The sequence below is a fragment of the Triticum aestivum genome, chromosome 5A (assembly GCF_018294505.1).
Source record: "Triticum aestivum cultivar Chinese Spring chromosome 5A, IWGSC CS RefSeq v2.1, whole genome shotgun sequence".
In the NCBI taxonomy this organism is placed as follows: domain Eukaryota; kingdom Viridiplantae; phylum Streptophyta; class Magnoliopsida; order Poales; family Poaceae; genus Triticum; species Triticum aestivum.
In genome coordinates this window covers 493433880-493455695 of record NC_057806.1, presented here as the reverse complement: position 1 = coordinate 493455695, position 21816 = coordinate 493433880, and the positions used below count along the sequence as shown (strand labels likewise).

At 42.6% G+C, this 21816-nt stretch overlaps 1 protein-coding gene and 1 long non-coding RNA gene across 2 annotated transcripts; one reads left to right on the top strand and one right to left on the bottom strand.

The window, feature by feature from the left end:
- Window positions 1-198: 198 nt before the first annotated feature.
- LOC123104301 (nucleolar protein 14) lies at window positions 199-7520 on the bottom strand. The gene is made up of 14 exons (XM_044526121.1): window positions 6815-7520; window positions 6590-6724; window positions 6152-6278; window positions 4853-4932; window positions 4705-4764; window positions 3893-4084; window positions 3336-3464; window positions 2489-3136; window positions 2192-2384; window positions 1909-2102; window positions 1595-1687; window positions 1377-1519; window positions 1000-1278; window positions 199-875 (listed from the first exon to the last, which is right to left on the bottom strand). Exons 1-14 carry the CDS (start codon window positions 7076-7078, stop codon window positions 611-613), a joined length of 2802 nt encoding a protein of 933 aa, XP_044382056.1. The 5' UTR covers window positions 7079-7520; the 3' UTR covers window positions 199-610.
- Window positions 7521-17652: 10132 nt separating this feature from the next.
- Window positions 17653-18192, top strand: LOC123104300 (uncharacterized). The gene is made up of 3 exons (XR_006450248.1): window positions 17653-17796; window positions 17887-17979; window positions 18137-18192. It is a non-coding gene; the product is annotated as an uncharacterized lncRNA (long non-coding RNA).
- The last annotated feature ends 3624 nt before the right edge of the window (window positions 18193-21816 follow it).

The following is a 21816-nucleotide window of genomic DNA, read 5'->3' as shown; positions in this document are numbered from 1 at the left end:
AGGCTTAGTGGCCACTTGAAGTAGTGAGATGATGGTGACAACTTGAAGCTGCTCCAGCCAGATGTACAGGAGAAGACCAAATGCTATAGGAGATGTAATTTGCATGGTGGCAAACAGAGCTTCTCTCTGAAATATGAACATGCTACAGGGTTTAGAGAGAGAGAAAACCATGCCAAAAAGGGCACTCATCACTCAAAGTGACATTGAACAGTATATCACCAATGATTAAATTCCAGTGTAGGTTGTCTTCCCATTAATTTGGGAAAAGCGACGAGATGAACAGGACTGTTGGTTCGGATACATCTGAAGAGTAACACTGCATACAAGAAATCAGGACAAAAAAGCGAACAAAATCACATCCTGCGCTACATCAGATTACTACTATTGCACGAGTACAGCACTCTGGAGCAACTCATTCTCGAGTGCAAGAAACATAACGCCTCCATCCACATCAGCTTTTGCATATGATTACTCGTTTCGGTGTGTATTCCACATGAAGTGGCAAAGGCAGTTAAAACGGGGCATGCCAGGGTCACCAGGTGCATGCCTAATTTCTATCTCCACTACCCAGCGCAAACTGGACCGTGATAGCAACCTGATCAGCATATCATCACCTCCGCCTTTTTTTGCCTTTTCCCATCTGCCCGCATTTAAAAGCGCTTTCTTGTTCTTGAAGAAAAGCCATTGCTTTGCCATACTTTTCAGACCTCTCTTGCTCGTGTTTCATCCTCTCCTTCTCCTTCACAGCAGCCATGAAATAACTATCTTTGCGAAGCTCGGACATCGCACCTCTCTTCTCGCTCTTCACTTGTTTCTTCAGCTTCTTCAGGCGTGCCCTTTCTCGGTCAGGATCATAATCAAGACCCTTTACGTAACTGCACCAAAGAGAAGGAGGACGTGTGAAATGCATAATTAGACCTTTTCAACAGAACAGGACAGGCTAAAACAGAGCACAACAGAGACAAGAAACTGGGAACAGGGAATGACAAGTATACATACTTCTCCTCAAATTTGGGATTCAGCTGCTTGATTGGTTCAGGCTTCTGCTTTCGCATTTGGAGTGGCTCTCTTGAAGCATGGTGTTCGTCACTTCTCTTCTTAATCAAGTCGATTACATCTTGGAAAATTTCTTGCAACAGGGCAGGCAACTCGGATTTTTCCATAATTTGTTGCAGCAGGGAAGAAACTGGCATGAAAATTTCTGGAAAAGAGCATAGCCCTTCATGTATAATTACAAAGCCCCTCAAACATTCAGCCACAGACAGAAGTACACCAGCCCTGTCAGAAAATGTATGTTTATAAGATAAATAATATATAACATGTAAAACGACAACTTCCAGTATCCAATCGTGAGTCCACTAAAACCAGGTGCTCACTTGAAATTATCAGATGCAAAGAATGGGGAATCAGGATCCATGCTCATTAGGTCAAGGATATTCATACGATTCACTTCATGCATTTGCTCGCTGATATGAAGCCATGGTTTCAATGTCTTGAGCTCCATAAACTGGTCATTGATCTATACCAAAGGAGATTCAACTTAATATGAAGCAGCAAGCTGAAATGTATGCTTAACAACTGGATTCACACTTACCTGATTGCTAACTTCTCCTTTAAGTGATGTTACCAAAAGAGTTTGCAGAAAACTGATAGCTTCAGGGCAGAACTTTTTTGATTCTTTAGTAGCCTACAGATTGAAATTTGCAGACATGATGAATATTTCCTGCTGTAAAAGTGGGGGGAAGGAATTCCATGTGTACTTGGGATGCAGAAACAGAAGAAATTCAGCTAATTGGCTTCTGCCATTCAAATTATTCATGCTAATTAGGTCTCTGGAGCATACAATATGTACTCATCGGGGAGAAAGATAAACTAATACACAAGATAATGTAAGGCTGGAGAGCATACCGCAAGCACCATGGAGCACAAGAAAGAACCAACAGCTGCATCTCGGCCAGACTGTATAGGGCATCGCATCAGATATTCACACATAAGCAGAAGCATTGGAGTTGCGACAGCATGCCGGAAGTCAGAGCAGGGGAATATAAGAGACCATAACCTCAGGAGAAGTAATGTCTTCAAACTAGGCAAGCTGCTTTTTCCTGTAAGTTCAAAGAGACCACATAATAAGGATGGCAGATTAATGACAACAAAACCAATTTCCAGTTTAAAAAAGAATAGCCTCAGAAACCTGGAACTTTGATGTCTTCACATAAACGAGCACGTGTATGAATAAGTCGTTCCCTAGCACATATTGCAGCAAAATATGGTGTCTCTCCACTCATCTCAACTAAGGGTTTAACAAGGGTCTCAATTACTTTAAACTTCACTGGACTCTGAGTAGCTAAAACTGCAAAATACTGCAGGAGAACACCATAGAAAACCTGCAAAATATTTGAGGATACATTGATGGATGCAATGGGAAAGATAATGAATAATTAAGTAAATATATTTGGTAATAACCAGATGAATTTAGTTTACCACATACTTGCATTTTCTTTCTGTTTTCAGGTGTAAGCCTTATTGAATTGCAAGTACGTATCCGGCTTATAATCTCAGCTATTTCAGTTTCTGAGCGACCATCAACCAAGGAGCTTAGATCTTGTAAGTTATTTGGTGCTTCTATCACGAAAGGAAGATCTTCATCCTTGCCATGTGGTTTTTGCTTCGCATTAGATACTCTCTTCAGATTTTGTGCATTTGTTTTCATAACTTTTTCGCCGATAACTTGTTCTTTATCTTTGACATCATCCTTTTCATCTTCTTCTAAAGCAACCTCATCGTCGTCACTTTGCTCCCAGTCTCTTGCCGGCATATTACGGAAGTCATCATCACTTGAATCCTCTTCATCACCAGCATCTTCTTCATCCTCATCCTCGTCTTCACCACTGTCATCACTTCCTTCATCGCCAGATGCTACACCTTCACCTATCTTTCTACCCTCATTCTCGTAAATTTCATCAACCCAACCTTTTTTCCTTTTTGTTGGCTCGTCAAAAGAGAAGGAATCACCAAGATCATCGCCAGATATAGGTTTTGAGTTATCCGCCCTCATATGATGATCACCATCCTCGCTATCATCATCTTCTTCGTCAGAGGACTCAGCAGTTCCAAGCATCCGCTTGTGACGTTCCTTCTACAATGTCATTAAGCATCAGCAAGCGATTTAATATCAGTACTTCCATCAGCAAAAACACCACTGATGTGGTAGAATTACAAGCTAAACCTAAAATCATCACACTAGAGTTCACAAAAACAACTGTAGGATGGACAGAAAAGGCAAATTTTAAATATGCAAGCAGCAGTTGCATCCAATGCAACTAGATCGGACGAACCTCCAACTTCTCAAGACGTTCTTTTTCTTCCTGAGCTAGTTCTTCTGGGGTTTTTGTCCTGTCCGACGGGCGAGCACGTTGATCCATCACCATTTCTTTCACCAGTTTGTCGTATGCGTCTGGCTTTTCCTGGAATGCAACAAACAATATGCAACTTCAGTACCAGGAACTGACAAAGTTAACATATTTACAGGCCCATGCACAACAATCAAAATTTGCGAAATTAGAAGTGGACATGCTGCTGTACACACTTCATCCCAAGGTACCAAATGAGAGGAGCGACTCCACCAAGGACGTGCATATCTTTAGAATAGACGCATAAACTGGTCCACAAAATTTAAAGCAAATCAACTAATGGGCTACCATGTCTAGTCTACTATTTTCTCTTTTCAAGCTTACATGTGTGTGCACTGTTCGGTGTGTGCAACGACTTCTAACAACATAACAGAGGTTCCACCCATGCTGCCAGCTTAATTGTCGACTGAAAGCTATGTAATATAATGAATAATCTTGGGCTTGTTGATGATCTAAATGGGAAGACAAGCAGTAAATGCTACCTTATTGAAAATCTCCTTTCCGGTCAGACCAGATGAACCTTTATGGATTGTACTTGAATTGTTTTTATGTGTGTTCACTCTAGCTGATTCGGTCAGGGATAGAAGTGCTGGTGTCTGGGCCAGCAATGCAAAATCACTATCTAACTTGTCAACAAGATGTTCATCCTGTTCCTTTTCCTTGGCTTTTTGGGCCTGCAACAAGACAAAATTATGTTAACGTAGCCACTTCATGCTACAAATATGGAAATAGAAGAATGCATAATAACAAGTATAGTGTGTGCAAAACTGCAAATCATGTACACAACCCAACAGATCTGCAATACCAATCTAATGAGGTCATGCATAAAGCAACATGGAACTATAATGGAAATAGGAGGTGGCTGGATTGGAATGAGTCCAATACTATTGTATTAGGAAGTTAAGGAGTCTAATATGTCCGAGTTCAAGCTGTGCATCCAGCATATAAGAATGATGTCCTGTTTATCTAATCCCTCACATCCACATATATCTTCACCGCACTGATAAACACTTGGTCATTTTTGTCATGGAAGGCACTAAGGTAGACATACAAAGCTATATCAAAGGCTTCTTTTGATTACCTTTGCAAACAATTTGGAAAAAAAGCAAATACCAAGAGTTGAAAACTGTGGAATAAGCATCATGTATCGAACCAAATAATAATTTGTAGGGAAAATTCAAAACAGTTTATTTAAGTTTCAGAATGATAGGAAATGTTCTAGGTGATAGCCCAAGACAGAAAAAAAGGCAGCAACAGAAGGAATAATGTTTTTTGTACACACAGGGCACTCTACCTTGTAAAATTTACTCTTCAAAATGATCTCTGACATAACTTCCTTTTTGCTCTTGTGACCCTGCAAACAGGAGTGACTAGATTAAGCACACAGCATATCGATAACAGATGAGATCTAAATGTAATTAGTAATTCCTAGGAAACATTACATGTGTTTCTCCGGGCAGGTCAGTTTCTGAAGGGAGATCACTACTTTGGAGAGATAAGCGCTTCTTTGAGAGCGTGTTACCTGAAAATACAAAAGGTTAAGCACATTAAGCAAAATAGAAACATTAACATCAGTTCCTGTAGATGGGGATTCTAATCCTTATAAAACTTTAATACTCCCTCCGTCCCAAAATTCTTGTCTTAAATTTGTCTAAATACGGATGTATCTAGTTACATTTTAGTGTTAGATACATCCGTATCTAGACAAATCTAAGACAAGAATTTTGGGACGGAGGGAGTATGTTAACATAAATAATTTCTCCGATAACAACCATCGTACATTCCCAACGCTGAGCCTAGCAAACTAAGTGCCAAAACTGAAACTAGGTCATGTGTGATATAGGGGAAAATCAGTGGTTACCAAAGGTGGAGACCACAAAGGATTTTAGATACTAAACAATAACAAACATTGATAGCTAAATCAAATATCTACAGTAGAAAGTTATGTTATGCTATCTTATCAGTTTTACTAGGGCCAACCCCGTCCCAGATTATTTTGAGTCAGACGTGTCAAATTCCAACCCATGTTTTGGATTCCAATTGTTACTCCCTCCGTTCCGAATTACTTGTCGCAGGTATGGATGTATCTAGATGTATTTTAGTTCTAGATACATCCATTTCTGCGACGAGTAATTTGGAACGGAGGGAGTATTTGCCAACGTCAAGAAATTCTTGCCAACTCAGAGACCTAAATTCGAGACAATTCCAACACCTGTATGAGCCCGTAACATTTGCATCCCACAGAATAAATAGAATGAACAAATTTCAGAATCTCTCAGAGCAAACCTAAAACTAGGTGTCAGACTACAGTAATCTACAGAATCTCTCAGAAGAACAAGCAGAACTCCAAAAGGTTTGTTTTACAGGTCATCGACAAAAAAAAAATTTTGGATTGACAGCATACATCTTTTAGTCTTTTAAATGCTCTAATCCCAGTTTATGTGTCCAGCCTTTGGCCCCAGGAATCTACACGACAAGCAGAACTTCAAAAGGTTTGTTTCGCAGGCCATCGACAAAATTTCAATTTATTTTGGATGGACAACATATATCCCAATATATTTTAAATGCTCTGTTTCAGATAATAAACTAAAAGCTAACTTAAAATACCACAGTAGTTTGTAAAATACAAATGTGAGATACATACATACATAACACAGGAGACTCAGAAGTATCCCACGAAGCAGAAAACATGGGCCAATTAAATATAGTGCAAGATACTTAGATGAGAGCTTAAAACACACCTTCTTCATCACTGTCGTCACCAATAGGCACCTCTTCATTGAAATCATCATTTCCCAAAAGCGTGTGAGAATCCTCGTCATCCTCCTCATCGGACAGATTGAATTTGCTTGCCCGTTTCAACTTCGCCTAGAAATCATGAGAAAAGGGGGAAACTTAACAAACTCCTGGACACACACCGCCGCCGTCACTAAAATGAGAAGGAGCACTTCGACCGCATACTTGCAATGCGTGGCACATACTGATAGATGGAAATGAAGGGGACAAAACATGCATAAATTTGTTCCTATAACACAACAAGAACACTGGTTTCCCTATTTGCATCTCTACTAATCCATGCAGTTTATGTGTCCAACCTTGGACCCAGGAATCCCATTGTTGACTAGAGAATGCTGCGCTAACAGAGTGACTCTGGATATAACGAGGTAAGCGGCACATACCATGTGCTCTCGCTGCTGACGGAGGATGGCCTTGTCGTACTCGGGCAGAGTCTCGTCCCTCTCGCCGATGCGCCGGTCGTGGAAGACCGACGACTTGGCGCTCTGCTCGAACTCCTTGAGCAGGGTGTTCTCCCTCTGCAACCACGCCATGCCGCGACATCAGGCCAAAGAATCGAGCTTCGCCCGAAAATCGCTCGGTCTATTAGCAGTTCAGCAAGCACTTACCTTGTGGATGGCGTCGGAGCGGGAGCGGGAGGTGCGCCTCTCCTCGCCCTTGCGCTTCTTGCCGAGCACGTCGAACTTGCGGCGCGACCAGATGGCCTCGAAGGGGTTGCTCCGCTCCGCCGCCGCGGCCCCAGCCCCGCGCGCCTTCATGGCCACGGCCGCCGGGCCGTTCCTCCCCTTCATGTTGCCGCCCTTGCCTTTCTTCTTGTTCTGCTTCTTGTCCGCCGCGGCCGCACCGGCTGCCATCGGCTTCGTCTTCGCCATGGCCGAGACGGAGCGCGACGTCGTGGGGCGGCGGCGACGAGGTGGCTGCGCGACGACGGGCGGCGGCGGCGGCGGGGTGGTGGTGGCTCCGCGCGAGGAGAGGTGTGTTTTGTGCAACACCCCCGCTATGGGCTGTCGCCGTATGTTTGGTAACCTAGGCCTGGGCTGCAAGATGGGCCTCTTATTGCATCCCTTGAGGCCGGGTCCCACAGAGAGGGAGCAGAGGCCGGTTTTTCTCGGAAAAAAGAAAAGAGGGAGCAGAGACCGAAAGAAGAGCACCGAACGAGCAGGAAGGAGGAGGTTTGGGCGGTGGACGCCGGTGACGGGGCCGGCCGCGAGGCAAAGGGAGGCGCGGGGTGACGGCGCTGGAGGGAGAGACGAGGAGAGACGGGAGAGGGAATGTGGGGATCGGTCTTCTCCTGGCTGCTATAGAGGGCTAGCGGGGGTGGATAGGCCGACCACGAAAGTTTAGCTGGGCTGTATGCTGGCTGATGGACCTCTCCTTCTTGTTTTTTTTTTCTTTTTCAATTATTAAACAGAAGATTGAAGAAAAGAAAGATTTAGATCAAGATAATTGACAAATATGGGGAACTTACATTAAGTGGTTTGGGGATTTTTACAAACTTCCAAATTTTAAAAATACAAACATGTTTGAATTTAAAACCTAACAAAACCAAACCCGAATGGACTCAAAACATACAAAGTGGATTTAGGCAGGCAGTGAAATTGAATTATGGGCAGATTTGGAAACTAGAAGAAGACCACAATCTGCCCGGTGATTCAAAACGCATTCAGAGGGAGTATAACATAAGTGTGTGGTATAATACATACTCTCCTTCATTTATGGTTTGTTGAGCCTATCTCATTATTATTATTATTATTATTATTATTATTATTATTATTATTATTATTGTAAGTACTATTTTTATTTCTTTCTCACATCTGTTTAGATTATGAGATGCATTACATTCTTGCATGTAAGGATTAAAAGAAAACTGACCATGCAACATTCCTACCCATTCGGTGGTCATGACATGCATCCACCGCAGTTAATGGCGATTAAAGCTTGTATTACTAATATAATTTCAATGTTCAGACATAAAGGCTCGTTAGTGATAGCGGCTAAGAAAAAATTAGTTGTCTTCTACAAGCTCATGTTTTTAGATATCATTCCAAGATAGAACATTTAGTGACGCCATGTATGTGTGGCCTTACTGAAGAATCATAAATCAACAAGATGTTGATAAATGAAGCAAATAATCAGTCCACAACAACATGCAACATGTACCAAAAAACTTGTCTAAATGTTTGTTACTAATTTTATAAAAAAGACGCAACATTTAGTAGAGAGCTAACACTCACAGTGAGACCGTACCATGTTCTTCTTCTTCTTTTGCGATGGAACTGTATCATGTTCAAGTCTTAAATCACTTTACTATGAATGTTAAGCAAGGACAAAAGTACAAAGCGGAAGAAAACAAGACTTGCCAAAGTGTAGCACATCCTACAAAAATGAAAGATTTATAAATCTAAAAAAACATTGCCAAACAAATAGGCAAGTAAGAAAAAAATATTACTCCCTCTGTTCCTAAATATAAGTCTTTTTAGAGGTTTCAAATGGACTACAACATACGGATGTATATAGACATATTTTAAAGTATAGATTCAGTCATTTTGCTCCGTATGTAGTCCCTTGTTGAAATCTCTAAAATGACTTATATTTGGGAATGGAGGGAGTAGTAGTAAGTTTCATGGATACTATAACAAAGCATGTTTCTATACCACTAATTCATTCCATGCTTCCAAACAAATCCAACAGAGCGGCGAGACAACTCACTCTTCTCCATTGGGAATAGATTTTGACTGCCATATTTACTTGTGCTGGATGTGCATATGGGTTGACTTCTACATGACGGGGCGGTAACCAGTACAAGAGCACCTTTTCAGCACAATGGCACAGGTGTAGCAAGAACTAACGTAAATTAGTCTACATATAAACATTGAGCAAACCGAAAGTCCAAGCAAAGCAATGTAGTACATATCACCTATAGACGGGAAAACGGAATTAGAGGAAAACAGACCAAGTAGCACCACTATATATATTTTCCAAATCTAAACACATGTGTATTTAAGATTTTTATTGCATAGACCTTAAATTGGTCACAAAATGCATAATGAATGATTCTCATAGATAATTGCTCAAAATTTTACACAAAACAAAGTCTAGATGTGAAGCTCAACTTTTTTTTTGCGAGAAAGATGTGAAGCTCAAGTTAACATCAAGAAGATGAAAGGAACGAGAAACAAGGTGGAGGGTGATCTGCAGACATGCTCTCCCTTTTCACCTTGCATGTCAAGTAGATAAGTAGACTAACAAATGCACAAGAGCGTAAAAGAGTGTCATTGAAAATTACTCACAGAATCAATCACGAAGAAATATGGCAAGGGCGATCATCAGCCTTATTCAAGTATATGATTTTTTTCCTCAAACATGCTTCAAAGAACTCCTATGGAGCTAATCTGAAATAAAAATTTAAATGCAAAAATATCAGCTGCGGTGAGCAAATACTATACTTCAACAGACGCATAATGCATACTGCATACAAAGAAATCATGGTTTGGTTAATCAATTGCCAAAGTTAACTTGCAAAAGATGAAACGGTGTACGAAAAGCATTTGCAAGTACCTCAAGTCCAGCAGAACCTATCAATTCAAAGTTTTAGATCTTGAAACTTCACCGTTTGATCGGTCGAGCCTGGATAATAATAGTAAACTAATTAAGAATACAGTTTAGCTTCCTAACACTTGTTGCTAAGTCCAACAAGAACACACATTTGTCTAGTCAAAAAAGTTGTTTCTAGTTATTAAACGGTTATAACCGGATCCCTTGGGCACTCAAATTTGTTACAAGAATATTAATAAATACATTATTTTCGAACTAGCATATGTGTCCAACCTTCCTATGTACAGATCTCAAGGTGTCTAGAATCAATGGTCACAAAGTTCACTCAACCAAAAAAAAGGCACCTGTCAAATAGCAAAAGCGTTATCTATAACCTATAATACATAAATAGTTCATCCCCACTATCATATTTCTCTTGACATGCAGCCTATCCACATCAGCAACACTGCCACATCATCATTTAGTTAGAGGCTTACATGGGGGACCCACCATAATAGAAAACAGCCACGTTGGCTTCGGTTACTGCCAGTACGACCGGCGAGAGAGGCTGCCCATGGACGTCTCTGGCGATTCCCATCGCATCCTTCACAAACGCAGCGCCTCACCAGTTTTCCAAGGCAGCGGATTCCCCTTCCCCTTCATCTTCTCCAATCTCCATCAAATCCCACTACACAATTACTCTGTCGATTCAGTTTGCTCTTGACGATCTGGTATTTCACTCTGGACCGCATTCGATTGGGCAAGCGATGGCGAGGGCGTCCCCCCTTGCGACGAGATCGGCGGACGTCCCCACCCGGCGTCCGGCTTCCCCAGCATAGGGGCCCCCGCCCTAGAATAAGAGCGCCTCACAGCGGATGCCACTGCACTGACATCGACCCGGTGAAAAGGCTCCCCGTGGAGCGGTCATCCCTGCTCGACAACGAGGCCACAGAATCAGGGACGGCGTGCTCCTTCCTGCAGGTGCTGCCAGGTATGTGGAGGATACTATGTACACGAGTCCTATGTGTGCCTCGAGGTGGGTGGACGGCTATAGGTATTGTGGTGAAGCGACGAGCGGCTTCTCATCTGTTTTCCGACGATCGCTGGAGTTGGTTGCGCGGCAAGGTCAGAGGAGAATGTGGCGGTGCCCCGCTGTCAACTAGAAAACATCCAGCTTTGCTCTGGTGCTTCTTGCGGCCCGACAAATATTCTGATGGTGCTGTCCTGATGACGTTTTTTCCCTGCTCCGACATGCACACCGGCGATGGCAGAGCAGGCGTGGTGTGGCCAAGCTTGGTTGAGCCAGAGCTTCCTAGGGACCTGGTTATGAGCTCAATGCATATTTTGCAGGGTGCTTTTGTGTGGATGGCTTGGCCGATTGTTCTTCATACATTTGTCGTATGTACTGTATGTGCATGCCTGGGGACAATTCAGGTATGTTATACTCCCTCCGTTCCGAAATGTAGGTCGCTGGGGCTTCTGTTCCGACCAGGTGAAAAGTTGACAATTGACCTGAATACCCTCCCTTCAAAATTTGAATCCGGATCGATCGTCTTCCACCTCCGCCTCCGCCCTCCACCTCCACCTCCGCCCTCCACCTCCACCGACCCTCACCTCCGCCCTCCACCTCCGTCTCCACCTCCACCCTCACCTCCGCCCTCCACCTCCATCTCCACCTCCGCCCTCCATCTCCACCTCCGCCCCCTGCCCAGGCGCTGCCGCCGCTGGAGTAGAGCTGGTGGTCTGCTGCCGCCCACACACAGGGGCTCCTCCTGACCCGCGCCCAGGTGGAGGCGAGCACAGGCTGTTCCGCCATCTCCACCTCCGTACCCACCTCCGACCACTGCATCCAAGCGCAGGCGCTCCTCCTCTCCCACGTCCAGGAGCTGCTGCTGGGTTTGGCTGGTGCCCAGGTTCATCTCCTCTCTCTGATCATTTGATCCTCTGCTGGAGTACATCTCTCTGCTGTCGCTGGAAACGAACTGCAAGCATAAACGATACTCAAGTGATTCAAGAGATGTACTGATTCAAGAGTAGTCAAGAGTAATTTAGAAGTGCCAACATTTGATTCAAGAAATGTTTGCTGCCAAAAATTCAACAAATAATTTGAACAAGTTAACTGAATTAACTGTTGGCTGTAGCATTTCAGACAATAGGAGTTGCAGACCAAACTGTATTAACTGTTGACTGTGCATCATTGATTTTGAAAATTCTGGAAGAACCTCTGCCATTATGTTGATTTACTTTAAATAAAAATCATAGACTGAAAATGTTGTCATCTGGATTACACATGTTCTTTTTCTCATTAGAGGATCATGAGAGAAAACTATTGAAAATAGTCTGGAGTAAAAAAATCTGAGAACACACACACAACAAAAACAGGTTCGTGACTGGAGTAGTACTGTAATAAGACCTGACAAAACTTCTTTTGGCTGGGAGAGATTTGAGTGTTTTTATATCATTGCTAAGAGATTTTATTACTGTAATAAGACTTGACAAAACATCTTGAACTGATAATCTACAGCAAACTTGCTTGAATGCAATGCAAGCTATACCTCGATCTGTCCTGAAACAATGACCACGTAGCAAAGAGAGGAATGAACTGCAAACATAAACAATTTGATGAGAATTTGGTTCAACTAGCCAATAATTTGATCTAACCATTTGACAAAATCTGAATCTACTGATGCAGGAATACTGTCAAATTACTGTTGGAGTACAATTCAGATTACAACAGCAGTACCTGAAAGCAGCAGAAGATGGTTGTCCCAGACCTCAACTGCACTCCACCTGCAGAAGATGCAGAAGATGAAATGGGTGATGATGATGCAGGAGTACAAATGGATGAAGATGTAGGAGTACAAATGGATGAAGATGCAGGAGTACAACATGCAGGTATAGCTACAGTGGCATTTCAGAAATTTTCAGTTAGTGGTGGAAGAAAAAATCAGTTAAATTACAGAATATAGTTTGATGATATGATCATATCATCATTTGATCATTTGATGATATGATCATATCATCATTTGAATGCTTATGTTCATTTGACCATTTTTCCTTTGATCATTTGATCATTTTTCCTTTGCTGTATTTCTTCGTGCAGGTGTTGAGCAATCAGTTAAGAAAAGGGATAGCCTCGATGACAAGCAAAAGTATGATGCTTATGTTGCAATGCACACACTGTGCATGAGTAGAGGGGGCAAATTTGAAAGAGATGACAAGAAAAAGATTGCCAGTTTCTTTGGAGTGGGTGTATGGAATGTACAAAGAGTTTGGAAGAAAGCAATGAAGCAAATTGCTCAAGGCCTGGAGGTGGATGTTTCAAGTCAGAGAAAAAAGAACTGTGGAAGAAAGCCAAAGGACATTAATCTAGATCAAATACCTACCATTCCACTTAACAAGCGGTCTACTATCAGGTCACTTGCTTGGCAACTCGGTTGCAGCCCTACGACACTCCACCAAAAGTTCATGCTGAAGTTGATAAAGAGGCATACAAACTGTTTGAAGCCAGTTTTGAAGGAAAAGAACAAGAAGGATAGAATGGAATTTTGCTTGTCAATGCTCGATGAGACAACAACACAAACTGAAAGGCCAAAATTCAAGACCATGCACAACATTATTCATATTGACGAGAAATGGTTCTATATGACCAAGAAAAACAGGAACTATTATCTGCTATATGGGGAGGAAGAGCCTACGAGAACTATACAAAACGGCAGTTGTATTGGAAAAGTCATGTTCTTGACGGCTATTGCTAGGCCAAGGTGGGATAGTGAAGGAAATGTGACATTTTCTTGGAAAATTGGAATTTGGCCGTTTGTGAAAGAAGTTCCGGCTCAGAGGAGAAGCGACAACAGGCCCAGAGGAACAATGGAGACGAAGTCCATAAAAGTCAACAGGCAAGTAATGAGAGAGTTCATGATAGATAACCTACTACCAGCAATACAAGCATCTTGGCCTGAGAATGATGCTGGGCAAACCATCTATATACAACAAGACAACGCCAAGCCCCATATCTTGCCCAACGACCCAGAATTTGTAGCAGCCGCGGAAAGAACTGGACTCGACATCAGACTAATTCAACAACCTGCCAATAGCCCTGATCTGAATGGCCTTGACCTTGGGTTCTTCAACTCGTTGCAATCTCTGACAGATTGTCTAAGCCCTAGAATGCTTCAGGATCTTATCAAGGGTGTGCTAGATGAATTTGAAAACTATGAAGTTTACAAGCTGAACAGAGTTTTCCTATCTCTACAAGCTTGCATGATTGAAATCTTGAACCACGCAGGGGGCAATGGGTATAAAATACCCCATGCGAACAAGGAAAGGCTAGAGAACCTTGGGATGCTACCTCCAAGACTTACATGCCCTGAAGAGGTATATGCAAATGCCCTGCACAACCTTGGGATAATGGAGAGAGTTCAGTGATGGAAGAAGAGGCTTGACATACTTGTCGAGATGCTTGTTGATATGCTTGAGGAGTTGCTTGTTGAGATGCTTGAGGAGTTGCTTGTTGAGATGCTTGTCGAGATGCTTGTTGATATGCTTGAGGAGTTGCTTGTCGAGATGCTTGTTCAGATGCTTGAGGAGTTACTTGTTGAGATGCTTGTCGAGATGCTTGTTCATATGCTTGAGGAGTTGCTTGTTGAGATGCTTGTCGAGATGCTTGTTGATATGCTTGAGGAGTTGCTTGTCGAGATGCTTGTTCAGATGCTTGAGGAGTTGCTTGTTGAGATGCTTGTCGAGATGCTTGAGGAGTTGCTTGTTGAGATGCTTGTCGAGATGCTTGAGGAGTTGCTTGTTAAGATGCTTGTGATTATTTGTGTGGAGTATGTGTAACTCCTTGTTTGTGTGGAGTATATGTAAATCCTAGAGATGAGGCTTGTGTGGAGTATATGTAACTCCTTGAGAAGAGACTTGTGTGGAGTGAATCATTTGTATGATCATTTTAATTAACCAAGAACTACTCCTACTCCTACTCCAAGAACAACTCCTACTCCTAATTTTAATTAAAACTAAGCAACAAGTCCACACGATTTTAATTTTAATTTAAGGAAAATCCACACGATTTTACAGAAGCTTGTATGGCATGTCATGATTTTACAGAAACTACTCCTATCATGATTTTGCTGTCATTAATATGCAAGCAACAATTAAGTTCACAATATTATGCAAGTTAACAAGCTTCAGTAGCCCAAGTTTCAGTAGACAAGTTAACAAAAGCTACAGACGATAACTTTTAAAAGAAGCTACAGAAGTTTCATGAGAATAAGTTATTTTTAACAGAAGCTACAGAAAATTTACACTCAACATGCACAACAAATTTACAGAGAGAGGAGAGGACCAATTTGCACAGTGAGTTTCAAGCAATTAACAAAACAAGTTAACTTGTTTGGCCCCTTTTTTCTTTTCAGTTAACAAGACTGGTAAGCAAGTGAACAAATTCAGAACAAGACTGGAGTATATGTAGAGATACAAGTGCTCCTACTGAACAAGACTGGAGTATATGCAGAGATACAAGTACTCCTACTGGAATATCTAAACATGTTTGACTGCTTAAGCATGCAGAACAAGACTGGAGTACATAAACATGTTCGACTACAGAAGTTCCCTCGCCAAAGCAATGAACATTCATGACTAGCAAGGGAACTGCAAGATTAAGAAGCTACTCTGCACTCTACCTGCAGTAGATAAACAAACTGTAATACAAGTATGCAAAATATGTACTGAGATTGCAAAGTTACTTAAAGTAGAAAAATGTATCCAACTGAGATTGTGGTAAGCTCTTGATTGGAGTGCAAAATGTATCCAGCTAAGTTACTTGTTGAGATGGAGGAACTTGTTCAAATGATTAAATCGGGACCAACTAACTGAATCAGGAGGAACTTTATGTCTCGACAACTACGGCATAATAAACACACAAGAATAACTGAATCAGGAGTAGAAACCACGAGTGAGACTGCGAGAGTTCATCGCCAACCATTCAAAACAAGAAAAAGAAAAATGTGGGATCTGCAAGAAAAATGTGAGTATGTTCGATGCCTGCAATTTTCGTTCTCTAAAAATATGAACCTGCTTCAGTGGCTCAGCCGCAACATGGCGTAGATACAAAGGAGAGCATTACCATTCTACTCCATTCAGCAATTCACACACATACTCCAGAATCCATCAGCAAGTTGCTCTGGGCCTGGGGTGATCCATCAGTTTCATCTTTGCTTGCACAGCAACAATCACACGATTTTAGTAACTTTGTGAAGGCTTCAGAGCCGTAGTGGAGTCCGGCACACTGCATTTTCAAGCTACTGCATCAAGTTTTCATTAACCAAATCGATGCACTGCTACTCTAACATCAACTACTCCTGCAAATGGATAAGAGAGGAGGCATGGAGAAGAAACACCGTACCAGATCCGTGAGGATGACCAAGCCGCTCCAGATCCGCCAGTTGCTCCCGCGCCTCTCTAGATACGCCGCTCGGCCTCCACCATGCATCCAGTGCCGACGAGCGCAGATCCAGCGCCTCCCTCGCCTAGATCGAGCGCCGGCGCACGCAAATCCATCGCCTCTGTCGCCCAGAAGCTCGTCGCCGGCGCAAAAAATTCATTCTTTGACCTTGGATGTGGGGCGTGAATGGACGCCGGCTGTGAGTGGACGCCGGACGTGAATGGATGCCGGCTGTGGACGCGGAGAAAGGTGGCGGCGACGGGGAGATATGCTAGAGAGGCCGGCGACGGGGAGTCAGGGAGATGCCGGTGGGAGTCGGGGAGAGCGACGGGGAGAAGAGGGGAGCGACGGGGAGAAGAGAGGCGAGCGAGTGAGCGAGTGGGCTGTGAGCGGAGTGAGGGGTAATTTCGTAAAGTGCGAGAATTCCGTAACGTGTCGAAATTTGCACTGCAAAACGTCCAGCGACCTACATTTCGGAACGGAGGGAGTATTACTGTACGCTCATGGTGATGTGGTAATGAAATTGTGCAGTACTGTTCTAAAAGAAAATTAGCTATGTTGTTGTTGAGGATGGTGATGCCTCCCTTTACCGGTTTGGTTGCAGCCCGCTGCCTCCCCTGCTTCTCTTAGCTGAACTGTGGGTGATTAACGCTCACATATAAGATGTAGTGTCCTCTATTAATTCCTTATGGAGAAGACAGTTACAGTGACGACCTAACCAAATCGATGCCACTGCACTACCGATCCTATCAGCATATACAAGCATCTTGTGAGCAGGGACATGAAGCCGTCGGAGTTCTCGCTTTGGTTGACGGCGGAGTGCGGGTGCCATGGATTAATTCCAGGTAATTCTGCAACTAACCTTGAATATATCTAACCAGTATTGTGTGCGCCGCCGATCGCCAGGTCACCATACGCTGTTGTTACCAGCTAGATCATCGTCACTGATTGCGTCCGCATCTGCGTGCCTCTAGCTCACCAGTATCTGCAGCCATTGCAACTCGGCTTAGGCATCCTCTCTTGGTCAGTAGTATTTGCTAGATTACTACTGTTAAATGTGAACTCACAAGTGCTCTTTATTCAATATGTTTCTCATATAAGAAAGTGATCTCACATGTAGTTTATTTTAGTATGCTTATGTGAGATGTGAACTCACAAATTCAATTACACATGAACAATATATTTGTGTGGAGCAAAAGATTACTATCCTCTATGATTTTCTTGGATGATTTGTTAATTAAGATACCCCTATTTGCTTCAATCCATTATGTCTTGAGCAAGCAAATAGGTCGGACACTATGTGCCACTTTACTTAATTAAGGTGCCAGCCACTGCAGCCCATATATTGTTATTGTAGAAATCAGCTGAGCGTGAAGCAACAATGTTGATGTTTATCCATGCATGCCTGATTATTCATTCATTCCTGGTGTTTGCTTTGTTGTATGTCACAGAATAAAACCTAATACATTTTTTTGGCATACTGTATTGTTTCTTGATTGTGTTAGCCTCAAACTTTTTGCTTTGCTGTTATGTAATTTCACTCTTAGTTTGTTAGCCAATTAGGTGTCAATTACTCAGGAAATTCAGCTTCAATTGGTTGGGATCAGATGGAAGGTAAGATATATTTGCTCTTCAATGATTAGCTTAATCCACTTACTGCATGTAGAAAATTTCAAACATGGATTATCTTATGTTGTGTTTTAGGATGTAAACTATACTGGAGTTATACAGTCGTCAATCTGTAGCTTACCAAGGTCGGTAATGGAAGGAGCTTGGGGTGTTTCTAATCACAACAAGGTGAATTTTACTTTTTTTGAAACGCAAAGGTGAACTTTATTACATGCAGGTTGTTTCTTTTCATCTTTTTTTAGCACAGACCAGGTTTTGTATGGGTCAATCTGGAATTCGTCTTTGCATGCTAGATATTTTCTTACCTTCTTTTACATTCCTTTAGGTAACACACACATTAATATTAGATGGAGTGGAGATAACAAATGGGAGAACCACAAATGAGATAACAAATGGGAGAACCACGTTCCAATGAAGTTTTGATTTTCTCGAGGGACGTAGCAAACTGTTTGGTTGGCTCCGAGCATTCTAAAAATAGAGTCCTGCCTGGACAATGTTGATAACGGGAAATCTCTAACCTCTTTGGTGGGTGTGAAGAAGGGTACAACTAGAAAGCGAGAGAATATCTTTATGGATATGAGTCTAAGGCAGAAGTCTCTGAATGCGGGCCTGACGAACCTTTTGTACCAGGATCATCACGAGACTCTGTTTCTATGGTAGATGACTCAATAGGCAGGGCCTAGAACCTCTAAAGAGGGTGTGACCGATCACCAGATCACGATCAAGAAGAGTCAAAGTTGTCTTACTAGCGCGAGCAATCATCCAACTATGGTGGTTTCTCAACCGGTGGGTACATTTCTGTTGCACATTGTGAGTTCATATTTTCTTTTCTAAGAAACAAAAGTTCGAGCAGATGTCGTTCTAGCAAGTACAAGAACTCCCGTTTGGTAGGCGTCTGCTTTAGCAATGTCTTTGATCCTCGATCAACAATTTGAGGAAGACGAGACAGAAGCCTTTGGATGAAACCAATGAATCTTCCGATCCGAAAGACTAAGGGGCTAGGCGCTCACCTACTATCTACACATTTCCTCTTTGGCGTTGGCTCCACCAGTTTTGACTGCGAGTCGCTTTAGTTATCTCAAATCTTTGGCAGGATGGGGCCAAGCCAAATAGTGCTCTTTAGAAGCGTAATCCGTGCTTGAAACTCCTTCGCTAGGATCCAAAAACCTATGCTTCCGCTCTTCCTCACCAGGCAATGCTTACTCTTCTCGATCAAGATTTTGGAGACTTTGAAGCTCAAGGACACGACAGCGCTTGAAACAAATGCTTTGTTTTGGCACCTTCGTCTTCCTTTCTAACATTAGTAAATTCGAGCTAATGGGACCAGTTTTGAATTGCCTAGAGGGTGGAGAAGTCACATCATCTGAGGTTTGTTGTGGGTTCAATTATGACCCCGGTCTAGAAGACGGAGTGGTTGCACGTGTAAGTACATCATGTTACATATCTATTTTAATCTAAGCTAAATGCCTAAACTAAACAATTTTCTATTAAGCGCGACATCCTCTCTTCGGGGCGAGCCCTATCGATGATTTCATTCTGTACAATGTGAAACCTGAAATACCAATGGTAGTTTCCAAGTGCCATCTCTATTCGACTCCCATGCTTATTCTTGAACGCTTGAAGGGGAAGTCCGGGCTGGGTCAGCTAAAGGCGGAGCCGGGCGGGATATGGTATTAGCTCTCTATGTGCTATTAGCTTAAGCTTATCACTCCAGCTTATTACCCTAGGCAGAGGGGGGTAGGGGAGCATCACTAGAGAGTCTCTGTACCCAGTACAAGATCCTGGCTTATATAAATTCATTCAAGGTTATGGCTGAACTAGTCTCACCGCTTCCTTCCTCAATGCTAGCGGGACCCTTGCTTTCCATTGCCTTTCGAAGGGGACCGACCATATGCATACTTCTTTTTGTACAACTTTGCTCTGTTGGAGCCTTTGCAATAAGAAAGTGGATTAGGAGAGAGAGCTCGCAGACGATGTTCCCTTCCTTCTATATATCCATATATCTATCGCCCCCGGGCACTCCAGAGCCAGTGTGACATTCTATCCGAAATGCATGCATCTCACATTAGGTAGCCATCCATGACCTCGTGTGTGTTTCCCAATTACTCATCCAAACCATCATTTCTTTCTTCCATCCCGAAACGGAGATCTGACCCAAGGAAGGAATTGCCTTCTTTCTCATGCCAACCAGATGGATGCGGCCCAGAGCTGAGTGAATTCCCTCTGGGTGAGCGCTATGGAGATAGGCCAGGATCAATGAAAATAACCGAGATCGATCGGTATCCATCGCTCAGAGAGCTGTTTTCTCCCCGATATCTGTATCTGCTTTCGGACGGCCAAACAAGCAAGAAGAAGGAAACTTCCATTTCGCATAGCTGCTAAAGTAGTAGTTTTTGTCAAATCATACTTCTGACCAATAGTATCAGTGGCTTTATGCGTCTGCAACCTAGTTTTGTATCTGCATAGTGAAGGAAAGAAAGAAGCATGTTAAGGTGACTTGAGGGAAAGACTGATCCTGATAGACAAGAATGGTATGGTTGGATTGCCAGTGAATAAGCAGCAAGGCTAAAGCAGGGATTGGATTTACTTCTTCTATTGTCAGTAGCATCATTTGCCTTCCACCCTCTCAAGAACTTCCTGAAGCCCTGAGACACTTGTTGCCAATAGTCTGGAATGGAACATTTGCAACAGTTCTTGTAGGCCATTTCTGTAACAGCATATCTCTAAACCCTTCTTGCGGATGGTTCAAAACGAAACTTAGTGGCAGCCCCTATCTTCCCCATTTTCTAGAAGTAAAGGACAATGATCTGACCCAGCTTGCAAGAGGGATAGTAAAACTTAGAAAATAAATCCTCATAAGTTGATGAAACCAGAACTCTATCCAAAATTTCTCTCACTGGCTTGTCTTGTTTGTTAGTCCAGGCCATCAACCCTTCTCAGTTCCTGTAGTTCAGTTTCAGATATGAAAGCATTAAAAGCTTCCATCCTATTAATATGTATTCTGCCATTGTTTCATGAGCAAATCTGATCATGTCCCGCAAAGGTAGATCAACACTCTGCACAAAGTTAGTGAGCTCTGACAAAAACATAGCTCTTAAATTTGGTTGGACCATAAACATCCACCCAAGCACAATTATCACAAAGCCTCTATACTCAAACACCATGGAGAAATTGACCCTCCCCAATGAGGTCTGCATCCATGACATCCAGATTGACTCCAATAAGCATTCCACCTTTACTGCCACTGGCTGGCTTGCAAAACCACTTGAAAAGCTTTCTGCCACCAATTGCCATTAACTCTTTATCTGAGAACTGTTCTCTCTTAGTTTCTTGCACACAAACTATGTCCACCCACTCTATCACTTCAGAAGGTTGCCCCCTTCTACCTGGCCAGGCCCCTCACATTCAAGATTAGTGTCTTCATGGCGGTATCTGTTTTTTGTTATGCCTCCTCTTAGCTCTGCTCGTAGTGTTCTTGTCACCAACTGGTATACAAGTACTGTGATTATCTAACTCTTCAACAATCTGAGTAATATCCTCATTCTCTGAATCAGAGCTTAACTCGACACTGGAAGACTGCTCCTTCTCATGAGCAGCTAACTTCTTTTTCTGAGCAGCTTCATAAAAGCAATGCTTGAGCAAGTTCTCTTGCTTTAATAGAATTTATAGACCTGTCAATTTCCTCCTGTGTACTGCCCAACACTAGATCACTATCTACAACAAATTTTACTAGACTAGCAGAATCAATGGAATTGCAAATAGCATATCTGTTAGTAGAAGACATACCTGGTTCATCAAGATTCTTGCGTGAAGCCATCCTTTCTGCACGTTGCTGAATAGGCATGCCATCCTTCGGGATCCTATCCTAGCACTTGTCCTCGTTGCTTTAATTCTTGCGTTTGCACCTCATTGAACTTCTCTTGTTCTTTGGTCATTCCAGAAAAAACCTCCATACCCTAATAATAGGGGCTTGTGTATAAAGGAAAGCAGCAAACCGGTCAAAGG

Excerpts from the sequence above, each read along its gene's own strand:
- LOC123104301 (XM_044526121.1), bottom strand. The coding sequence starts at position 7,078 with ATGGCGAAGACGAAGCCGATGGCAGCCGGTGCGGCCGCGGCGGACAAG. Across the intron at positions 2,385-2,488 it reads AAAACAGAAAGAAAATGCAA|GTTTTCTATGGTGTTCTCCT; the intron begins GTATGTGGTAAA and ends AATATTTTGCAG. Across the intron at positions 2,103-2,191 it reads TGAAGACATCAAAGTTCCAG|GAAAAAGCAGCTTGCCTAGT; the intron begins GTTTCTGAGGCT and ends TTGAACTTACAG.